Below are 21763 nucleotides of genomic sequence, written 5' to 3'. Positions count from 1 at the left end.
CCAAGCAAATAGATAACTGGAAATAACAAGAGTACAATCTCTCTACAGACTGTGAAGTTCACACTTATGGATATGAATGGAGCTCTCTCTCTCTCTCTCTGTGTGGATTATGTTTATATTACATTGTGGGAACCAAATGTACCCCACAATGTGATAAAAACCTGTTATTTTTATGTTGTGGGGCCCATTTTTCAAGTCCCCACAAAGATATGCAAATGCAATCAAAAAACTAAAAATGCCAAAAGTGTCATATTTCGTTTAGTTACTTATGTTTAGGGTTATGGCTGGGTAGGGGTTAAGATCGTTGTGTTGGGATTAGAGTTTTACTCATGAATGGAGAGCCCCCACAAAGATACAGTTACAAACCTGGGTGTGTGTGTGTGAGCCTTTTGTCTCTGAGTGGCTATGAATGCATCTACCTTGATTCACATAGCTCACATTGCCTCTACCTCTGAGTAATACAGGTCCTTCAGCAGAACATCCCTGTAAGATGGTGGCATCAGCAGGACAGTTGAAATCTACCACGATTAAGGCAGAAATGTGCAATTAGCAGGAGTTTCAGTCACGATTAGCTGCATGTCTGGTTCTTGCACAATTACCCACTTTACTTATTGGTGTCTGCTCAGTCAAACAGCAAATCCATTTATGGCTGTGAGAGGGTGTTACACTGTCAGTGCCACCTTAGGGCATGTTGTGATGATGCTGACACCTGTGATCAGTTTGCCAGGCGATTCCGGGCGTCCAATTCCTGTTGGTCAACACAGATGAGACCTCAAGTGGCGTTTAATGTGCCTCGTGTGTAGGAAGGCGAAACGAACCGCTGAGGCGGCGGAGCAATCAGGGAGGTGGTGATTGGTTTCTGGAGTGTTCTCCAGAGGTCACACGGCAAATGTGACGCCAGGCTAATCAAGCTCTGAGGACCATGGGGTGGCCTCAAAGCCTCGTGGGCCGTGAAGAGCAGATCGGCACGCATGCGATTTTTCCTTCAGCAGCGGCGGTGGAATGCTTGGGGCATTGTGAAGGACGTCCGCAGCTGATGTGCCAGCCGGGTCATGTCCCCCCTGCTGGCGTGGCGGGGCTCAGGGGGGGCCGGGTCATTGCAGCAACATCTATCAGCGCCAGCCGGGCACAGGAGGGGGTGCCGCAGCCTGTGTGTTTCACCCAGATGGACCTCATATAAAGGGAGTGGGCATCCCGAGGAAGGGTGAAATCAGATGATGAGCCTCTTCACCCACCTGTGACTAATTGCTACTAATATTAATGTAACATCTGTCCTAGGCCTGGGCCTCAGTGTCCGAATCTGTTCCCAGCTACAGCCTTTCCCCAGATTCCATCCCTGTTTCCATTGTCCTGGAGAAAAAAAATGGCAACCTTTTACTTTCCCCGACACGCTAATGAAAATCCGAATTCCTCCTCTGATCGCTGTGATTATGCTTGCTGTTCTAATTCTGACACAGCACTCTGTATGTAAATATGTCATAATACACATAAATGTACACATGAGTAGATTGGAGGCCCTCAGGTTCATCTGCTGGTTTCAGGCAGGCAGGGATTACGTTGGTTACATTGTGAGGCTTCACAGAGGAAATTTTAATCAAGACATTTCTGGTATTAGAGCAGGCTGGGGTACTCACACTCATTTCTGCCTGGCTATGTGGTATTAGAGCAGGCTGGGGTACTCACACTCATTTCTGCCTGGCTATGCGGTATTAGAGCAGGCTGGGGTACTCACACTCATTTCTGCCTAGCTATGCGGTATTAGAGCAGGCTGGGGTACTCACACTCATTTCTGCCTGGCTATGTGGTATTAGAGCAGGCTGGATGGGCATGTGCCTGGTGCTTGCCCCCTTATCCATGGGCCACTGTCTGACTCTGTCCCCATTGAGATCTGTGCCTCTTCCAGCCACCAATGTGCCCCCCCCCCCACTCTTGTCCTACTTCTACGAGAATATGGTATGTCTCACCAAGCTCCTCCTTTTAGCATTTGGTTAAACTGTCTTCCATTCAGGGGCCTCCCTTCTCAGACAATAACGTGCACAATTAGCCTGAATTTGTCAGAAAATCCTCAGGGTTTTAAGCAACATGTGGCTTACGCTGATTTGCACAACTGCCATAATTGGAATTTTCAATTAGGCCATTATTAAGAAAAAAAAAAAAAAAAAAACATGTGCGTGATGCAAATGCAGCCCACGCATGGAAATGGGCAAGGAACCAGCAAGGAGAAGGGGGGCTCTGTGGAATATAGCGTCCCCCCCCGTGTGCACTTTCACGGCGGTGTGCTTTTAAGCGATGTGGGGGACGGCCGGTAGTTAAACAGCAGCTGAGAACAGAGGGGAAGAGCCGAGAGACACAAAACAGAACAAGCCGGAGTCAGCAGGACGTCCGTCGAGATAAATCACCAATAAAATCAAGGGGGCTCGTAATTCACTGGAAGTGTTGCCCTTCTTCAGCAGGGAAGCCTGTGTCTGTACGTTCTTTTTTACCCAAGAGGCAGGAAATCTGACAGCCTTCTCCCACAGATGTGAGTGTTTACGCAGCCAGCTCCCTGCGGGAAACGCCGCCCGTGTCGTCTCTCGTGCCGACGGAGCCCCGGGAAAGCACTGTGATGTGTTTAAGTGTGTCAGCAGTGAGTCTTGCTTATTTCCTGTACGCCTGAAGTTGACGTGAAGGCCTTATTTTTTTTATCCCCTATGTTTACGGCCTGCGCTGTTCTCACTGACGGATCCGTCGGAAACGATTCCCTGAAGGCGCTTCTTCTTTTTCTGACGGACACTGTTTGCTCCAATACTTGGCCATCAGTGCTCAAGAAATCAAATGTATGCTTTAAGTGCATGATGTGTTGATGCAACTATTGCAACACCTCTGTGGGATGGTATGTCACTCAGTAGGATTTGTACTAGTTTCCTGTAGGTTGTGGGTTAGAATCCTATGGCTGTTGGAGTTATCACATTACCAATGGGCCCTTGAGGAAGGCCCTTAACAGCTGAGTCTTGGGTGTCCTCAGGCTCTTTTAAGATCATCGCAGACAGCGGGCGAAGTTGGTGACACACTCAGGCTGCCTTTATACGTTGGGTGACTTACAGGATGCATCCGGTGCCCACTGTTTGTTTCTCACCCACGGGCGCTGTGTGTTTCATGTGTGATGCAGGGAATCAGCTTGCCTATGCTCCGATGTGCCAGAGGGGGAGTCCTACCCCGTCAGAGGTACTGAGTCCCCCGTCTATTGTCAGTTCTGTACCTGCTTGGGGCAGTTAGGTGAGAGCACTAGGCTCCATTAATGGTACAGCCAGTGAAGGGGTCCTGAATTTCACCACCGCTGGGTGAAGGGTACGATTAGCTTGTGGTGCAGGAAGAGTGCTGCACTCGAGGGTGTGATACTGTCCCGTATAGAGGGCTTATGCTTGTTAGGTGGCCTCAGCCACCATAAATCCCTCAGCTATAAGACGCACAGCCTTTAACACCATGAGCCACAAGGACGAGAGTGAGATTGATGCTGAAATGCAGCAGGACTTGCGTTCCCCATCTGAAAATCATAAATCTGTGATGCAGCTGATTTTGCCCTTAAAGTTTAAGAAAGAGAAACATCTAGTCAATAAGTGTGTGGTGATGTCATCCCCATGCCAGTTTTAACATCTACATAATGTCCTGAGCGCTGATGTTTATGCCTGGAAAAATTCAGCAAGAAACAGCAGGCAGAAATAGCTGTGAAATTTTCTCATTATTGAATCCCATGGTGACAATGATGATGGACAGTTTAAAGACTGCAGTTTAGCCAAGAATGTTTGAGGAACAGTGTTTGAGCAAGAACATGTATGAGAAATGTTGTTTAACCAATGACATATCTGAAGCCTAATATGTTATGACACTCGCAGAAATTACCGGTATTCAGAGGAGAGGGAAATTTGTACCGAGGTCTGTTTTCTGTTTTTATTTTTTTGTCTTTTTTCCTAGATAAAAGCAAGACCACTACAACACAATAGTGAACCTACCTAATTCACATTCTTCATGGGTAATCAGGGTGCGAAATCATTTCTGAAAGGCTTTTCACGCAAGAATCAGCTGCACCTTAGGCAGCATATATCTGCCCAGTCTTGAGGAGTCTCACATCGACTGACATTGATCTCAAGACGTGATGATGTTAAATGCCTTAACTCCTGCCCCAGTTGTCCTGACACTGATTATATCTCAGCTTGAAACTTTAATTATTTACCATGTCACTCTCTGGTATCTAATTTTTAAAGCTTGTTTTTCCACTATATATTAAGTCCAAAGTATACAAGCTCTGGGACCCAATACAGAAATGTCAAGTTTATCAATCTTACAGTGGTATCTATGGATTATCACTTCATATCAGCTTTGGGATTTACAACGGGCTTCCTTCATATTTCTGCAGATGCACTTCTGGCAAAGTCCGCCTGGCAGTGGACGATGTTTTATTGCAATATTTATCATTGGTTGATCCAACAGGCTGAAGACACATTTGATAATGAGGCCCTATCTAGAATAACACTTTTCCAGTCCACATTGCGTGTCAGAAATAAGATAATGCCTGCCCATGGTGAATAGAAAAACCACAAGCTGTTTGTCCTAATTACCCTAATCATTGTGGATCAATCGTCCTGCTGTTAGCGGAGAGCAGCAACACGGAAGATTCCTCTTGCTGTGAAAGAGGGTTATCCGAGCAGGAGACATATTAATGTTAGATTCCGTCCAAGGTGCATGTGAGATATCAATGTTTCCTGATATGAAGATACGACTGCAGGAGGAAGCAGGACTGGGTGTTTACAGTCAACTTTCTAAATTTTCTTGTGTAGCATAGCGACTAACAATCCATCCATCCATTAATTATCAAAATCAGTTAGATGTACATCATTGGTTGATGCTGCACTGTAGCAAGTCATCTAAAAATGGGATAGGCAAATTTCTTCAAGGTTGAATATGACCACCACAATTAGCCCTCATATGCAGGTCCTGTGGACTCGTTACCTGACCTCTACCTTGTGAACGGGCAGCTTGTGAGGCCCTGAACGCTTTTTGCTGCTGTGTGGGGGCACCACAACACAGTGACCTGTGGGCGTGGCAGTGCCCACCATGTGACCGTGCCTGGCCAATGAAGACCACTCTGTAAAGGTGCTTTCATGGACAGAGGCTTCTAGCCATACTGTGGCCACCCATCCATTCAGGAAGACATCTATCCTGTTTTGCACTTCTAGCTTCAGCTGAATTTCTTATTCAGACTGACTCATGATGTATTCACAGAAAAGACCACTTTGTGCAAATGACAGGACTTTATATTCAGCAGTATGAAACCAATAACAGCTGCTTAGCTTTGAAGATGTTTATTAGAAAGCCAAGGCAGTGGGGGTCTTTATCACAGGACTGTATTGACCCAGTACGTCTACAGGGCTAACATTTCATACAGGGAAGTCACTTACAGTATTAAGGTGTGTATGATTTTATGCCAGCGATTCTCATCACTTGGGTTGTGAGGTAGAATTGGAAATATAAGCATTTTACCTGGAAGCTCCTATGCCAGGGGTGGACAGTCTTACCCGCAAAGGGCTGGTGTGGATGCAGGTTTTAGGGGTAATCTTTAGATTAGCTGTTCAGACCCAGGTGTGAGGATTCTTCAGCCAATTAGTCCTCTAAGTAATCTAATTAGGGAATTGCAGTGAAAACCTGCATATATAGTGGCCCTCTCTGGATAAGATTGGCCACCCCTGTCCTATACTGATCCAGGATCAGATATCCCAGCCCCAATCCTAGAATTAATCTATATAAAAACAGATCTTGGGTCTGCAAAAGCTTAGCGCAAAACTACTGAACACTTACCTAATCCCAGAAACCAAACCACAGATGCTTAATGTAAAATTCACTGGCACATCCAATAAGATTTGTGCGATAGGCATTGATTGGTGTAAATTGCAGTGTGCACTGCAGGCTTGATCATAGCATCAATTTAAACCTATGCTTGCTATAGGGTCGCAACTGAGCTGGCATAGTAAAAATTGGGTCGCGGTGCAAAAAAGGTTGAAAACCACTGTTTTATGCTGTCTGTCTGGTGTGATTCATTTGTTCTTTGGTCCCTGTGTTATAACCGAACTAATACTTTATTGATCTCCATGTATAACTAATCATTTCCTAAATCAAGCTGGATCATGAAATTGGAAAACCCTAAGTGCAGTTTATTTAAAGCAAAGCCTTAAATGATCAGCAGTATTTTATGCTTAAAAGTACGACATCAGTCAGATATAATATATATATATTTTTTCTATGGTTGAATGGCTACCATTATACCACTACTGTGATGAATTTGCTGATGACTTGGAGTATCGTTACCGGTGCTTAAAATGTATATCTGCCAATAGCCACAGCTTTTTGTGTATATCCACTCCTGCAATGAATGGTCCATTTTCCGGCAATATTTTGGTGTAATTTTTAAAAGAGCACAGACGTCCAGCTTGGTAACCAAAATAGCTAATAAAACCAAACCAACACTGCTATGCTGCCGTAGTTGACCTGGGCCTGAGAGAATCAGAGATTTGAGGCGTGAAGGTTTAGGGAAGAAGGTACGCAGATGGCCTTTTATCCTGAAGGTTGGTGAATCCTTTGAGGAACTTACCCTTAAACTGCTTCATATAGCAAAGTTAGCTAAGCGACCGCTACAATTAGCCCTCGTGTTGCTAGCCCACTTGACCTTGCTCTCCAAAGGATGCTGCGGAAGGTGAATAGAAGGCGAGATGCCATCTTGATGCTGATATAGGGGGCTGATATAGGGGAGATCATTTGTATGTCCCTATCGCAGGGATCTTTCTAAGCACCCAATTATAGATAGGGGCACTCAGCAGATCGGAGTGATGTCAAAACGTATGGGATTACTGTGAGGAACAACATGCTAGTGCAATGTGTTCTGGAACATTCTGTGGCCCTTATAGCTCAAGGAGATGTACCTTGAAGATGATTTCAGAGGAGGCCGAACCGTCAGCTGCATTGCAGTGGAGGAAGATGGAGCCATCCACCGTATACCACTGCACGTCAGAATTTGGATTCCACCACCGCTCAACTCAAACCTGAGCTGCGAGGAGATTTTACCCTCAAAATGAACAGGTGCAGTGATAGGAAATGGACATGTCCCTCAGTACACTTGTCTCCTGCTGTTCATTTTAATTTGAATGCAAGCAGCCGTATTGAATAGGCGAGAAGACTGGATTTTTTTATTTCAAAACGAAACCCACAGGTGGTCAAAGTTCTGAAATGGAGGCAGAGAGCCTGTTTGCCTCCAGGCTGTGCTGTACTAGGATGGACTGTTGTGTTTCTTTCATTCATTTAATCTCTTTCAAATCCTTTAGAGGAGCAATTATACTGTGCATGAAAAGTGCCCCCCCCCCCTCCCACAAACAAACTTAAAACAGCAGTTTTCTTAAGCAGCAACTGAGAGTACAAGATCTAAATTGCAGTGACATATTCTTCAGCCTGTTAGCAAACAAGTGAAATGCTGTTGGCTCTGATGAAGCCGCTGGGAAATGGTTAGCTGTTTACCGTGAAGGATTATCGTTTACAATTAGGGCAACTGTTACATTTTATTAAAGGAATCCCCTTCCAGTAAAAAGTATTTCTCCTTAACAACAAACAATCAAAGTAGAGTCAGCTTCCGCTATATGAGTCATGCAAAAATATGTACATACAGGAAATTACCATACTATAGGAAGCAACAACACAAAGTACCTTAACAGAGTGTTAACGCTTCACTAGCTGTTACCCCGGTACAGAATCCCCATGATCTTGAGCTCTGTTCCCAAGATTCTTTCTTTCACTGCTGAATGTGGCCAAAAACATCCCTGCTTCTGAAGCTCCTGTAAATGTTCTGCCGGGTTCTTCGTGGCTTGTCCAGCTCCTCCCATGGACAGGCTTTCACCTCCTTGACCACCTTCGCTGTAGTCATTCTCGCCTGTTGGTCCATCTCTGGAGATTCCCCTTCAGCTTAACTCCTCATCACCGGCGTCCACCAGCAGGGTCCTAAGTATAAAGATCTGGGCAGTATCTGGCAGGAGAGGTGCTCGCCGTGTGTCTTCTGGGATGTAAGGCCTGCTGTATCTAGTCTGCATCTCCTGCATGACATCAGGCTCCATCCCCACCAGAGAGGTGGCATTCCACGTTCCCAAAGCCAGTGTCTATTGCAAAGGTCTGATCTGTTTGGGCCCTTCCTGCTCATGCTCGATGTCTGACCCTCGCCTTTTCCCATGTGTGCCAGGCCAACAAGATGACATTATGTAGCTGCTTTGGGTCTGGTCACATCCCAACCACTGGACCTGGATCCGTGGCTGTGTCCCAGTGAACCTGTTTTGGACAGGATAATCTGCTTTTTCATATCTGGCCTGTTCCCATTGCACTGTTTGCCAGGGGAAGCCCTACTGGATGCTCCAGCTCCAGATCACACGTCTCTGCGGATCATAAAAGCACATAAACCCCTCCAGCAGGCTAAGGTCATAATTCGTGTTCATAATAGATAGAGAGATATAATTCCTTCTGTACTGTCTTTTTACCTTAATTTGTGTTTTTGCAGAATTTTTAGCATTATTTGTAGCAATTTTATTGGCTCAATTTTATTCTGTAAATCACTTTGTATGCTTGTAGCTAAAAAAGTGCTAATAAATAAAGGTTTTATGTGGAAGGAAGGAAGGATAGAAGGAAGGGGTATTTATGACCCTAAGCACAAAGCCTTAAAGATGTATGCAGTTAGATAGTATAACTGGATTTCAGAGCAGAGGAAACACTGATCCCTTGCTGTTAGGTGTCCAGGTGTTGTACTGAGGCTGTTTTATAGCTGGTACCTGAAGCCTGGAGCCCATTCTGTCACTATACATTACAGGTGAGTGTCACAGTACTGGGTCTGTATGATGATCCCCGTAATGCCTACCAGTCACGACACATGCGGCTGTGAGGCTCTGCCGTAAAAGTTAAAATTAAGAGTTTAAACTGCTGATCAGCTGGACTGCATGACCATAAGCAGGGGCAGCAGCAGCAGGCAAAGAGCCTTTGGAAGTCCAGTAGAGGGGTCAACACCTCGATTACGACTGTATTTAATCCTGTTTGTCTTACTGACCATATAACTGCCGGGACTTTGTCTCTGCCTCTGCTTCCCGGTCCTGGCTCCGTTCCTGTCCCTTAGTGTGTCCGTGTTGCGTGTACAAAGATAAAACCTGCAGACTCGGTGCATTTTGTACTGCCTGGAAATTGCTCGAAAACATGGAAATAGCTAAACTGGGAAATGTATGGAAACATCTCTTTGAAGCTGTTCTTTAAGGGTCTCTTATCTCGGGAAACACATTATGCTATTTGCCGACTGATTGTCTGTCAGGCAATATGCCTCTTAAGAGTGCCAGTCTGTACAGGGTGCTGATTTTATTTATTTATTTGTAGCATGAAGGACTGCTTGACGGCATAAGCCAAGGAAATAAATTAAGGATAGCTTTCAGTGACATTGACAGTGGTTATCATATTCACAGAAAGCCACAGCCAAATGAAGCCAATCCCCTTGAGAAACTCAACAAATGTCACCCCCCCCCCCCATCCTATAGAGCCCAGCGATGATATTCTGGCACCCCCTGCTTGTGGAGCCTTAGAGAACTGCAATCTGACAGAGAGGGACTGCGCCTACGGATTTCAGCAGGATCTGAATGGCTGTCGCACCTGCCACTGCTGGACACGTGAGAAAAAAACACAATTACTTTATATATTGTGCTTTACGGCCTTTTTCCAGACATTGTAGAATGCATGGGCTTAAGGGACCATCTGCTTTTTCAGCTCTTTTTTGTGTTTTTTAATTGCTGTGTTTTAGATGTGAGCTGTTGTTTCTGCTCCTTCTATGGGACAGACGCCCAGAATTTTTTATTTTACCATGTTTAGACCCAGAAGATGCCAGTGAGCAGCAGGACAATATTACTGTTGAATTTAATATATGCGTACTTCGGCATTTTAAATCATAATGATGGTTTGACGGAAGATGGGACCCTGATGAGGAAATTTTCTGTGCCAGTTTTCCCATGTTTAGGAACCTTTATAAAGCTGAGAGCCTGAGCTCCCTTAGCTACTGGTGAAGGCAGATAGACAGACAAAGAGATCGAGCTGAATAAATTTTAACTTATAAACAAAAAACTAATCTGCAGCTGGGGGCGTAGCATGCTTGCTGTCTTTATATAATCCCCTCCAAAACAACATTTGTTCATAGAATTGATTTAATTAATATTATTTAATTGCAAGGTGGCACAGTGGCTCAGTGGCTAACACTGCAGCCTCCTACCAGTGGGATTTGAATCTCACCCCCATCTGTATGTGTGTGGAGGGGGGGGGGGTCATGTATATATTACATTGTGGGGACCAGTTGTCCCCACATTTTGATAAAAACCTGTAATTTTTACATTGTAGGAACTATTTTTGCAGTCCCCACAAGGGAAAAAACTAAAAATGCTAAAAGTGTTTGGTTACTTATGGTTAAAGTTGTCATTGTTGGGATTAGGGTTTTGCCCATAAAAATGAATGGAGAGTCCCCACAAAGACATGATTACAATTGTGTGTGTGTGGATTTTACATGCTTATGTGGGTTTCCCATAGTCCCAACAACACGTGGGAGTATGTCCTCTGTGACTGATTTACAGGGTGTATTTTGCCCTGTTTCGTTGAATAGGATGGATCTTTAAATATAATCAAACATGTGAAAAACATCAGAAAATGTGCAGATCCCAGACATGTATGTATGACTGGTTCTGTGAAACACTATCCACCCCCCTGAATGCAATACTATGCTTAGGGCAGGTCATTAAGCACATACTACCTCGGACTGGCACATTGGACACATTGCACTCAGACACTCACACGGTAATAGGATGACTGTCTCTTTTTGTGTGTTGTTCTTATCTCTCTTATTTATTACTTATGCTGCTAAACAGAGAGCTGCTAAACTGTTTTTTCACTGTTTCCGTAATAGTGACGATAAAGATCTATCTTATCTTATCTTATATTTCAAAAGGTGCTGGTTCAGATGGTGCCTGCTTCCCAAACTTAATGCCCCCTCCGTCTTGTGCCTACATGTCCCGCCAGGGAAGGCGCTGTGCAGAGAGATGATGACTGGCTGTGCCCTGAACTGCCCTTTCGGCTTCCAGACCGGATCCCAGAGCTGCCCGGTGTGCCGCTGCAGGTTACGACCCAGGAAGTGTCAGCCAGCAGCCTGCAGCAAGCGCTGCCCTCACGGCTTCCAGTGAGAACCTTTCTCAGTTTCTTTCCGGCACGTTCTGGCACTCTGCTACAGAGAATCATGGATGTCTGCTCCTACCACACTGCCAAAAGCTAAATAACTAATTTCCTTTCGAGCATTGGCTGAGAATCACTTGATGTTGAAGTCACTAATTAGTCTAAGTCGTTGAAACCCTTCATTTCACATCAAATTTTATATCAAAATATTTTTTTTTACTTGCCAATTAACAACTTGTATACATTTTACCTCTGAAACATCACAGCAAATGAACACACCAGTCAGTGGCAGATTCTGAAATTCCCAAATTTCCAGATGGTCCTGCTTCATTTTAGGGAGCCACTGACTATCAGTCAAAATATGGTTGGAACCATAATGAAAAAAGCCCATAGAAGCACTTGGTCACTTGCTTCGCTCCCTCTTTTAATTCTCCTGAACAAATGGTTTTCTTTGCATTCATTCTGAGAAAGGTTGAGCTTGGGATCAGGTGCTGCATACTCACTTGAATAATTCATCAGTTTGACGCCTTCTCTCCCCCACCTGGTCTATTGATATTCAGCATGAAAAAACCCCCCGATGGCTCATCATATCAGTAGCTGCAGCGTGTCGTGTGCGGATCCCTTCCTGTGCCGTTGTTTGTGCGATAAGATCCAGATGAGAGAGACATGAAGAAGACTTCACAGTGGCTGTGTCATCACGGAGCGGCCGCTCTGCAGCCGATCGAACGCTCGACCCCCCGTGTGGCCTTTTGCAGCATCAGAGGGCTCCTTCCACTTGCGTTGATATCTGGCATAGGTCTTGTTAAGCAGATAACTTTAAAATGACATTGTGAGCATTAAAATTAGTGCCGGACTTCCAAACAGAGTCCTTTGCTGGACCCTAAAAATAGGTCATTTTGGTCATTCTGCAGTCAAAGCAATGAATCTTGGAGCATAATTAGATCTTCTGAAAACTAAGTGTAGACAAAAATGGTGGATTTGGCACAAGCAGTCAGCCTCTTGTTAGTACTCAGTCTTCCTGTAGCATCCGGTACCCTGGGCACTTCCACAAGATCACACCCGCCTCTGTTTTGTTCAGAATTCAATAGCAAACAACACGACATACTTCATTACATTTCTTGGTTGCTGCATCTATTCTCTAGAAGCTGTACAGGGTGACAAAGTGCCCTCTCACCTCCAGTGTTGGGTTTTTGAATCCAGCCACGCAGGTGTGTGCATGTGTGGCCTGCATATGCTCATCACACAATCCTCCTGCCATTCTAAACCATGAAGTTAGTTAAATGGGTGTCTTAATTTGACTATAGCTTATAAGTGTGTGCTGTGTGATGGACTGGCATCCCATCCATCCCACAATAGCCTACAAATTTCCTGTAACCCTATACTGGATAAGCTCCTACAGAAGATGGATACTGCTTATTAGATTTGAACGCTTAGCAGTTCTGGGACATATGTACTTTCCACTGATCATCTTCAATGATAAGTTACCCCTTTTTTATTCAAGTAGCTTCTGGACGATGTTAATCTTTTCATATGTCGATCTTCTCTTGATGAAACCATTGTTAAGATGCTGGTTTGTTCTGTCTGCTCTACCTGTGTCTCCACTGCACGTCACATGACCGGCGTGCAGGAAAAACAGACACGGGTGCCACATTTGTCGCTGTAAGACATGTCCCGAGGTGACTTGTGACAAGGGCTGCCCAGACGGCCTCCGACATGATGCTCGGGGTTGCCCCGTCTGCCAGTGTAAAGGTGAGCCCTCCATCTTTTGGTGAACTTATGACACTTTCGCCTACTTTCCTGATTTCGGGCAATGCCAGTTTCCTCTGTCCCACTCGACGGTAGCCTCAGATAGGTCTCAGTTGTTTTCCGCTGACTTATTCATTAAATTTATTCTTTTGTATCATTCTCGTCTAAATGCCAGACTGTCCATGCCCATCTGATGTTGTTCGGCAATAAGATGTAAAATGCTTTTAAAGGTCAATTGAAACAGAAGGGGTTTGGTCGGCACCTCTGCCTGCTTCAGGCCTGCTTCACATAGCTGATTCCCAGGTTGCCAGCCTCCCATGGGTGCCACACTATTACCTCGCGATTTTGCTTCAGCACTCAAAATAAGTGCCGTGCTGCTCCTGCGCTTTATAATTTATTCATTTGCCAGACGCTGGCAGGACAGCACAGGCCTGTTTTATGGGTTACATCCTCTGGCCCACTTAACTTAGAGACATTAATGATGCAATATGAGAACGCAGCTCCTTTTTCCGTTTTTGTTCTTTTTTTCCGTTAGGGTGTATTGATTCCGGTGCCGACTGCCCCTGCTTTCTAATGTGGAACATGTCAGAAAAAAGGACGGGCTGCTTTCAGGCAGCATTTCAGTATTTAATTGTTAGGGAAGGTTAGGCACAGATCAGATGCATTCCCTTAGATAACGTGTCCTTGGGCGAATGTGAATGCATGAAAGTGTCCCTGTCCTGCTCTCTCTGTCCTCTCTCCCACTCTTCCTTCACTTCTTACCCTCCTCCTCTCTCTGGCTCCTTCTTCACCTCCTATCCTGCTCCTCTCTCCAGTTCCTCCTTCACCTCATACCCTGCTCCTCTCTCCAGTTCCTTCTCCGCCTCTTACCCTGTTCCTCGCTCCAGTTCCTCCCCCACCTCTTACTATGCTCCTCCCTTCAGTTTCTCTTTCTCTTCTTATGCTCTCACTCTCTCCAGCTACTCCTCCACTACTTACATCCTCCTCCATCTCCTATTCTGCTCCTCTCTGCCTCTCCACCGTACCTCTTCTCCTCCACCACCTCTCTCCTTCTCCCCTAACCTCTTGCCCTGCTCCTCCTTCTGGCTCCTTCTCCATCTCTCATGCAGCTCCTGCCTCCTCTTCTCCTGTTTCACACCCCGGTCACCTCTCTCCTCATGGGCTCCGCTCAGACCTTGGCACAGCCGCACCCCTGTCCCTGGCTGTGGTGGGCCTCTGTCTGTCAAAGGATGGCCGTCGGCATGGCGATGGTGAGACCTGGCACGACGGCTGCAGGGACTGCTACTGCCATGATGGCCAGGAGATGTGCTCCTTGATCTCCTGCCCCCCACTGGTCTGCCTCAGCCCCACCCTTCAGCCAGGCCACTGCTGCCCTTTCTGTCCAGGTGAGGCTTTTCCAGCAGAAGGGAAGCAGGATGTGAGACTAACTCACCAAGCAGACATTTAGCCCAATCATTAAACATATGGCTTTCTTTCCTAGGCTGGTCATTCTGTGAAGCTTAAGCCACATTACATCACTGGCCTCTGCCACGGAAGCTCATTAATGGATAGGATGAAGTTGCGCTGCATTTCAAATGATCATATTCTTGTGACAATATATGCTTTTCATGTCCCTCTTAAGGTGGCCCGCAGACTGAGCATGAGACCAACAGACCCCTGTCGAGGATCTTGCCAGTGTGCCTTGGCTTAGACAGGGAATACTTTGCAGAGGGGAAGACCTGGAGCATTGACTCCTGTACCCAGTGCACCTGCCTCCGTGGTCAGGTGTTGTGTGAGACCAAGGTGTGCCCGCCCCTTTTGTGCCAGCGGCCAATCAGGACTCAGGATTCCTGCTGTTCCCAGTGCCCAGGTAGGCATAGCCACCAGCTCTCTGCTGCACACTGAATATATAACACAACAGCAGTGAGAATGGCTCCAGGGAGAAACTGCGCAAAGGTAGGGTCAACAAGACAAAAGATGGAAAAAAAAAACAGAGTTGTTTCTCCGAGAGGGGGAAAAAGGATGTGAAGGATTTAAATGGAGCTTTAGTCAGGAGGACTGTAGAATAAATGAATGACTGAATGAAGATGAATGAGTTTTGGGATCCCAGGACAATTATGAGGATGGGAAGGAACAAAAAACAGAACTGTAAAGGAGCAAGGGGCAGTTGGCGTGAGTCAACAGAATGACCCCACTCACCCTGAGATTGCCATGCTCCCACCCAGAACAACATGCTGGTCACATGTACTTTTTCCACCAATCGGAGCCCTGTGGTGTCTGACACCATTCACATGACTTCCCGTTGTCGTGTGTTTCCAGGTGACCTCCTACCGGCTCCACGCCCTAGCAACAGTAGCTGCAGGGATGAGGTAGGGGGCGTGTATCGCGTGGGAGAGTCCTGGAGGCCCGACCCATGTTCGAGCTGTGCCTGTGTCGATGGGGCCATCAAATGCCTGGCGGAGTCCTGCCCGCCAGTCTCCTGCACGGACCCCGTGCTGCACAAGGGCCAGTGCTGCCCCTACTGTCTGGGTGAGCTTCACATGGGACAGGGAGGGGCATCATGGGTGCATTAGGGCTCACGTTGCTGTCACTTGCAGAAAGATGGCATGGTGTGGTTCCCATCAGCAAGGACCACACAAACACAGACATTACCCACCTCTCTGTCGTTTGGCTTCTACGCTCAGCATAACTGTCAGGGAAATAGCAAATTTTCTCTTTAAAGACCAGTGAGGACTCAAGAGGCACACTGAAGACACCAATCTGAATGGGCACATTTCCCATTTTAATGAAATAATTATTTACTGGTTTAGTAGGCATTTCATCCCATATAATACAGCCGGGTATTTAAACAAAGCAGTAAAGTACCCTAAGTAAAGGTGCAACAGGAAACCATTGAGAGTTTTAATCTGTTCGTCTCAAGTCTGAACCTTCTTTAAAGAATGAATCTGAGAATCAGTAGTGCCGGTGCACTGTGAAGGACAGGTGAGGTGTGTGTGTTTCTGCGCTGAGGGCCTCTGTTCACATGGACAGGGGACGTCGGTAGGAAAGCCGTGTGTCACTACGGTGGGGCCGCCTACACTGATGAGCAGCGGTGGCACGTGGACGAGTGCACGCGCTGTTACTGCCTGCAGGGACAGACGCTCTGCTCCACCGTCAGCTGTCCCGCTCTGCCCTGCCGCGAGGCAGCGCGTGCGAGTGGCCGCTGCTGCCCCATGTGTTCAGGTGAGGGCAGAGCAATTCAGATTTTCGGATATGGAAGGACAGCAGGATATGGGGATGCTTTCAGGATCTGTTCCAGAATTTTCAGGGTTTGACTTTGAAGTTCATTCCACTTTATTCCACTATGAAACCAAGTATACTGAAATGAACAACATTAATAATTAGTGCCTAGGTAGGGGAGTTATTCTTTACATATTGATCTCATGCCGTAATGTAATGTAACACCGTGTGTTAAAATGCAGTGAAATGCAGGGAAACTTTTTAATAGTCACACTGGAGGTGCCCTGAGACCACGGAGACCCAGTCATTAATTGGTCTGGAGACACTGCACATGGCCCATTACTTCCTGTGTGATGCCGCTAGCAAGCAAAGCCTCTAAATCAGGGGTCTCCAGCTCCGGTCCTGGAGAGCTACTATCCAGTAGGTTTTCTGTCCCACTTGGCTCCTGATGAGCCACACCTGCTCCTGGTATTTACCTGAGAACAGGTGTGACTCATCAGAAGCCGGGTATGATAGAAAACCTACTGGACGGTAGCTCTCCAGGATTGGAGTTGGAGACTCCTGCTCTAAATGCTGTGAGAGTCGCACAAAATGGAGACTAAAGGCTAGAGTTAGCTCTTAGCTGTGTGGTAGAGGGGAGAGATCATGAAGAAGTCTCCGCTTTGACATCTTTTAATTCTCTGTAAGAAGCCAAAAGCTTCTTTAAATGCTCTCCATGTTCTGCTTTATACTGCTAGCACACCTGCTCTGTAAACAAGCCAGGAGGTGATTTATCATAAATACAAGTTTATGAACACGTTTAATACCTCGAAAAATCCCTGAGACTAAATTAGTCATAGTAATTGCTAATCAGCGGCACTATTCCCTGAAAAGCCACTCACTTGCATAGTTAAACATCCCCTCCTAGAGAATACAATGTGGATGGAGAGAAGCTGGGTCCCAGTCTATCTCACAACACATTTTCTAATATTATTTCTTGTTAACCTTTTCATTTAGTGTCTTTCTTGCCTATTTAAATGGTTTTAGCTCACCTTGTTCCTTGTGCATTTAATCTGACAATCTAATTATAATCAGAAGTAAAATTCCTTGCTTCTATCATTTCAATTACCATTATATTAAAAAAAAACACTTCATGTTTAAAACATCTATATAAAGCACCTGCTGTATGAATGATGTGAGCAGTGAACCTCTTTGTGTATGGACCTTTGTCTCCCTTCAGACAGTCTTTCCGCAAGCAATTCCAGAGCTATGGAAGTGCGACTATGGGATGACCTGATGAAGCGACATGCCCCGCCTCCAGGGGGTGCCCTTGTGGTACCTCTCAATGGTAAGGAATGGCCTTCTCCGCTTTTCACTCCTTTCCCCTTGGCGGTGTTGTATGAATAGGTGCTCCACACTGCATCTGTGGTGTTTCATTACAGGGGGGGATGGTAGCCAGCAACACTTGGAGAGCCAGATGCCAGGGGCCAGAGAGAACAGGCATTTCAACCCAGCGGCCTGGAGTGCATTACCCATCCTGGTGGTATTTATCACCATCGCCGCCCTCCTGGTCATCAATAAAAAAAAGAGACGGATCGACATTCTTTGCTTTTATAGAAATAAACAGGTAAATATCTTTGACTTACAGGCAGCATGGTGGCTCTGTGGGGGGCGCTGTTGTCTCACACCTTCACAGTTTAAATGCTGCCTCTGCTCTGCATGTGTGCAGTTTACGTGACCTTTCTGTGTCGTCTGGGTTTCCACCTGCAGGCCATTGACATGCAGTGAGGCTCATTTATTTATGTGTGAAAACAGTGTTATTTAAGTAGTAATACTGGTCATTTAGGTAAAACAAGTAAATGTAAGCAAAATGTTATCAACCTACAGTGAAGTAAAAAGGTTTTTATACATTGTTGCATTTATTTTTTAGCAAGTTTTGTAAGGTCCTATATTTCTCTAAACACATACCCTTTAATGTATACATCCAGCTGTTTATCCTGGTTAGGGTCAGTCACATACCCTTTAATGTATACATCTAGCTGTTTATCCTGGTTAGGGTCAGTCACATACCCTTTAATGTATACATCCAGCTGTTTATCCTGGTTAGGGTCAGTCACATACCCTTTAATGTATACATCTAGCTGTTTATCCTGGTTAGGGTCGGTCACATACCCTTTAATGTATACATCCAGCTGTTTATCCTGGTTAGGGTCGGTCACATACCCTTTAATGTATACATCCAGCTGTTTATCCTGGTTAGGGTCGGTCACATACCCTTTAATGTATAAATCCAGCTGTTTATCCTGGTTAGGGTCAGTCACATACCCTTTAATGTATACATCCAGCTGTTTATCCTGGTTAGGGTCAGTCACATACCCTTTAATGTATACATCCAGCTGTTTATCCTGGTTAGGGTCAGTCACATACCCTTTAATGTATACATCCAGCTGTTTATCCTGGTTAGGGTCCGTCACATACCCTTTAATGTATACATCCAGCTGTTTATCCTGGTTAGGGTCGGTCACATACCCTTTAATGTATACATCCAGCTGTTTATCCTGGTTAGGGTCGGTCACATACCCTTTAATGTATACATCCAGCTGTTTATCCTGGTTATGGTCGGTCACATACCCTTTAATGTATAAATCCAGCTGTTTATCCTGGTTAGGGTCAGTCACATACCCTTTAATGTATACATCCAGCTGTTTATCCTGGTTAGGGTCGGGCACATACCCTTTAATGTATACATCCAGCTGTTTATCCTGGTTAGGGTCGGTCACATACCCTTTAATGTATACATCCAGCTGTTTATCCTGGTTAGGGTCGGTCACATACCCTTTAATGTATACATCCAGCTGTTTATCCTGGTTAGGGTCGGTCACATACCCTTTAATGTATACATCCAGCTGTTTATCCTGGTTAGGGTTGGTCACATACCCTTTAATGTATACATCCAGCTGTTTATCCTGGTTAGGGTCGGTCACATACCCTTTAATGTATACATCCAGCTGTTTATCCTGGTTAGGGTCGGTCACATACCCTTTAATGTATACATCCAGCTGTTTATCCTGGTTATGGTCGGTCACATACCCTTTAATGTATACATCCAGCTGTTTATCCTGGTTAGGGTCGGTCACATACCCTTTAATGTATACATCCAGCTGTTTATCCTGGTTAGGGTCGGTCACATACCCTTTAATGTATACATCCAGCTGTTTATCCTGGTTAGGGTCAGTCACATACCCTTTAATGTATACATCCAGCTGTTTATCCTGGTTAGGGTTGGTCACATACCCTTTAATGTATACATCCAGCTGTTTATCCTGGTTAGGGTCGGTCACATACCCTTTAATGTATACATCCAGCTGTTTATCCTGGTTAGGGTCAGTGGAGCCGATCCCATTCAGCTCAAAGCTGGGCTACCGCCTGGCTGAGATGCCATTCTATCTATGGGCAATTTAGGGTCTTAATTATTCTCACAGTATGACTTTGGAGGCAAGATTGAACCACCACCCAACCCCTGATGTATGAAGCAACACTGCTACCCATTGAGCCAACATACCACCTGTGCTCCTTATATGAATTATTTTGGTTTGTGTTTTAATGCATTTTCATTGTATAAGGGATAAAAATTTGTGTTTTTAATGTACGACGGTGTGTTCTTTGGCAAAATCAATCGATTTTTCCATTTTTTTAAGTAAATACAACAGTGAGCATGACACTCAGGTGGAGCAAAACTAACATTGTTACCATACCTGTGTCCCTGTTATACTTCCGTCACTCGCCACGATGGCTGAAAATCCAGGTAATATGGACGGACTACCATGAGGGTCTCCAGACGGATCCTTACCGCCCACTCCGCCATGCTGACTTTAACTCGAGATATGGTGGCGCACGTGAGGTGCCAGAGCAGAACAACCTGCAAGATGATGGCTTCTATCAGACCGTGTGATTGGACCAACGCCGAGAGGCCCAATATGCTAAATAACTCTACCATCAGAAATAAAGCGATAAAAGTACACTCGGAGACAGGGGACCATACGTTGAGCTGAAAATGATGACGGGTAGCTGTGTCACATCGTGATAGGTGACAAATGAGCCTGCCTTTCATGAAGGTGACTCTGGGAACACCACCGGATGGCTTCTATCTCATTTATTTTGTCCTGGGATGTATGACGTCGATCCGGCGGCTCCAAGATCACAGACGTGCTTCAAAACATATGCATCCCAGCTCCCGTTAATCGGCACGGAAAGGTAAAGCTTCATATGTCTTCAAAGACAGAGCTGCCAAAGGTCTGACGCCTGAAGCAAACACGGTGCTTTGAAATGTTCACTTTCTGGCCCATTGCTGCCCATCATCTTATGGCAGTAAGCATGATCCTGTTTATGGTGGGGCTATGTTCGAACGGCACGTCCGATTGTTAATTCCATCGCAACCTTTCGTTACTTTATGGTAAAGACTTAAATATGTCGGTTGGAGAAAATCTATCTAATGTTCAGCTAAGAATTTCACTAAAGTTTTACCTTTTTTCAGATATTTTACTGGTATAATTCCAGTTAAGTAGGCTACCTTACCCAGAACAATGTAACAGGGTGCCTACTTATCTGCATACTATTATTGTCAAGGCATCAGTGCTTCAAGTAATTTAATTTGACCATGGCAGTCATTAATTGCAAATTTTCACAAATTTTCTTTGGTTTAATAACACGTGCGTCATTTGTAATAGGATTTATCATCAAACTTCACATAAATACAAACATGCCTTCAGGAGATGCAAACTTTTACTATGCCATATTAACTTTATATCACGTTACCAAACTGTTCAATATAGATTTTCTATAAATGTTTGTGAGATTTTTATTTATGTATTTATTTTTGGTTATAATATTGTGTCAGTATTGCAGTTTTAACACTCGTGGTGTAATACACACGCCAGACGAACAACACAGAGGAGGAATATGCAACAATTTTGGTTCGAAAATAATTGTCGGATGTAATGGTAATTATTGCATTATGTTACAATTTTCAATGACTGAAGGTACAAATAGAAATTTCATAGTAATATTTCCCAGGTGTCCTCTGTGACAGGTATGAATAATCATGTTAAGACAGCAGATAATAGCAGAGATAGGACCTAATCATAGAGCTTGTGCAGGACCTGTGTCAATGACAGTTGATATTTCATTCTGTGGATCCTTTCTTAAATGCCTGACACAATGCATATTTTTGACTTGCTAAATGGAGGGTGGTGACATGCCTTACTTTGAGAAGGGAAAGTGGCATAGATGTGTTTTAATATTTGTTTGAATTTAACATTTGTCATAATATTTGTCAAAAGCTTATCCCAGCCTGGATTGAGAGTAGAACAATAAAACGTCTTTCAAGGCTAAGTGCTGGAATTCCTGCTTCTTTGACTGCTTGTCTTTGATTTGGTATTTCTACTGATTAAATCTGAAGAGGTTGTATATATTGAAGGGCAAAATGAGTGTTTGAAATAAAATAGAATAAACTCTCATATCTTTTGCAGGAACCTAATTTTCTGAAGTCACTCTACATAAAACTCCTCTTTTACTGTAATCCAGTTGTGGTTGG

General features: G+C 44.9%; 1 protein-coding gene across 2 annotated transcripts in view; it reads left to right on the top strand.

Moving 5' to 3' along the window:
* LOC111841208 (cysteine-rich motor neuron 1 protein-like) overlaps positions 1-21561 on the top strand; it is a 53175-nt gene extending 31614 nt beyond the window's left edge. The window contains exons 3-12 of one of the 2 annotated variants that reach the window (XM_023806806.2): positions 9579-9707; positions 11098-11254; positions 12875-12996; positions 14166-14378; positions 14615-14842; positions 15292-15501; positions 16003-16194; positions 17411-17518; positions 17613-17797; positions 19976-21561. In XM_023806806.2, coding sequence (XP_023662574.2) covers positions 9579-9707; positions 11098-11254; positions 12875-12996; positions 14166-14378; positions 14615-14842; positions 15292-15501; positions 16003-16194; positions 17411-17518; positions 17613-17797; positions 19976-20122 — 1691 coding nt within the window. In that variant the 3' untranslated portion in view covers positions 20123-21561. Of the gene's footprint in view, positions 1-9578; positions 9708-11097; positions 11255-12874; positions 12997-14102; positions 14379-14614; positions 14843-15291; positions 15502-16002; positions 16195-17410; positions 17519-17612; positions 17798-19975 lie in introns of both variants that reach the window. The other variant, XM_023806805.2, reaches the window with a different exon arrangement.
* The last annotated feature ends 202 nt before the right edge of the window (positions 21562-21763 follow it).

The sequence above is a fragment of the Paramormyrops kingsleyae genome, chromosome 19, assembly GCF_048594095.1.
Source record: "Paramormyrops kingsleyae isolate MSU_618 chromosome 19, PKINGS_0.4, whole genome shotgun sequence".
Lineage (NCBI taxonomy): Eukaryota > Metazoa > Chordata > Actinopteri > Osteoglossiformes > Mormyridae > Paramormyrops > Paramormyrops kingsleyae.
The sequence above is the reverse complement of the archived record's forward strand: the minus strand, read 5'-3'. Positions and strand labels throughout refer to the sequence as shown.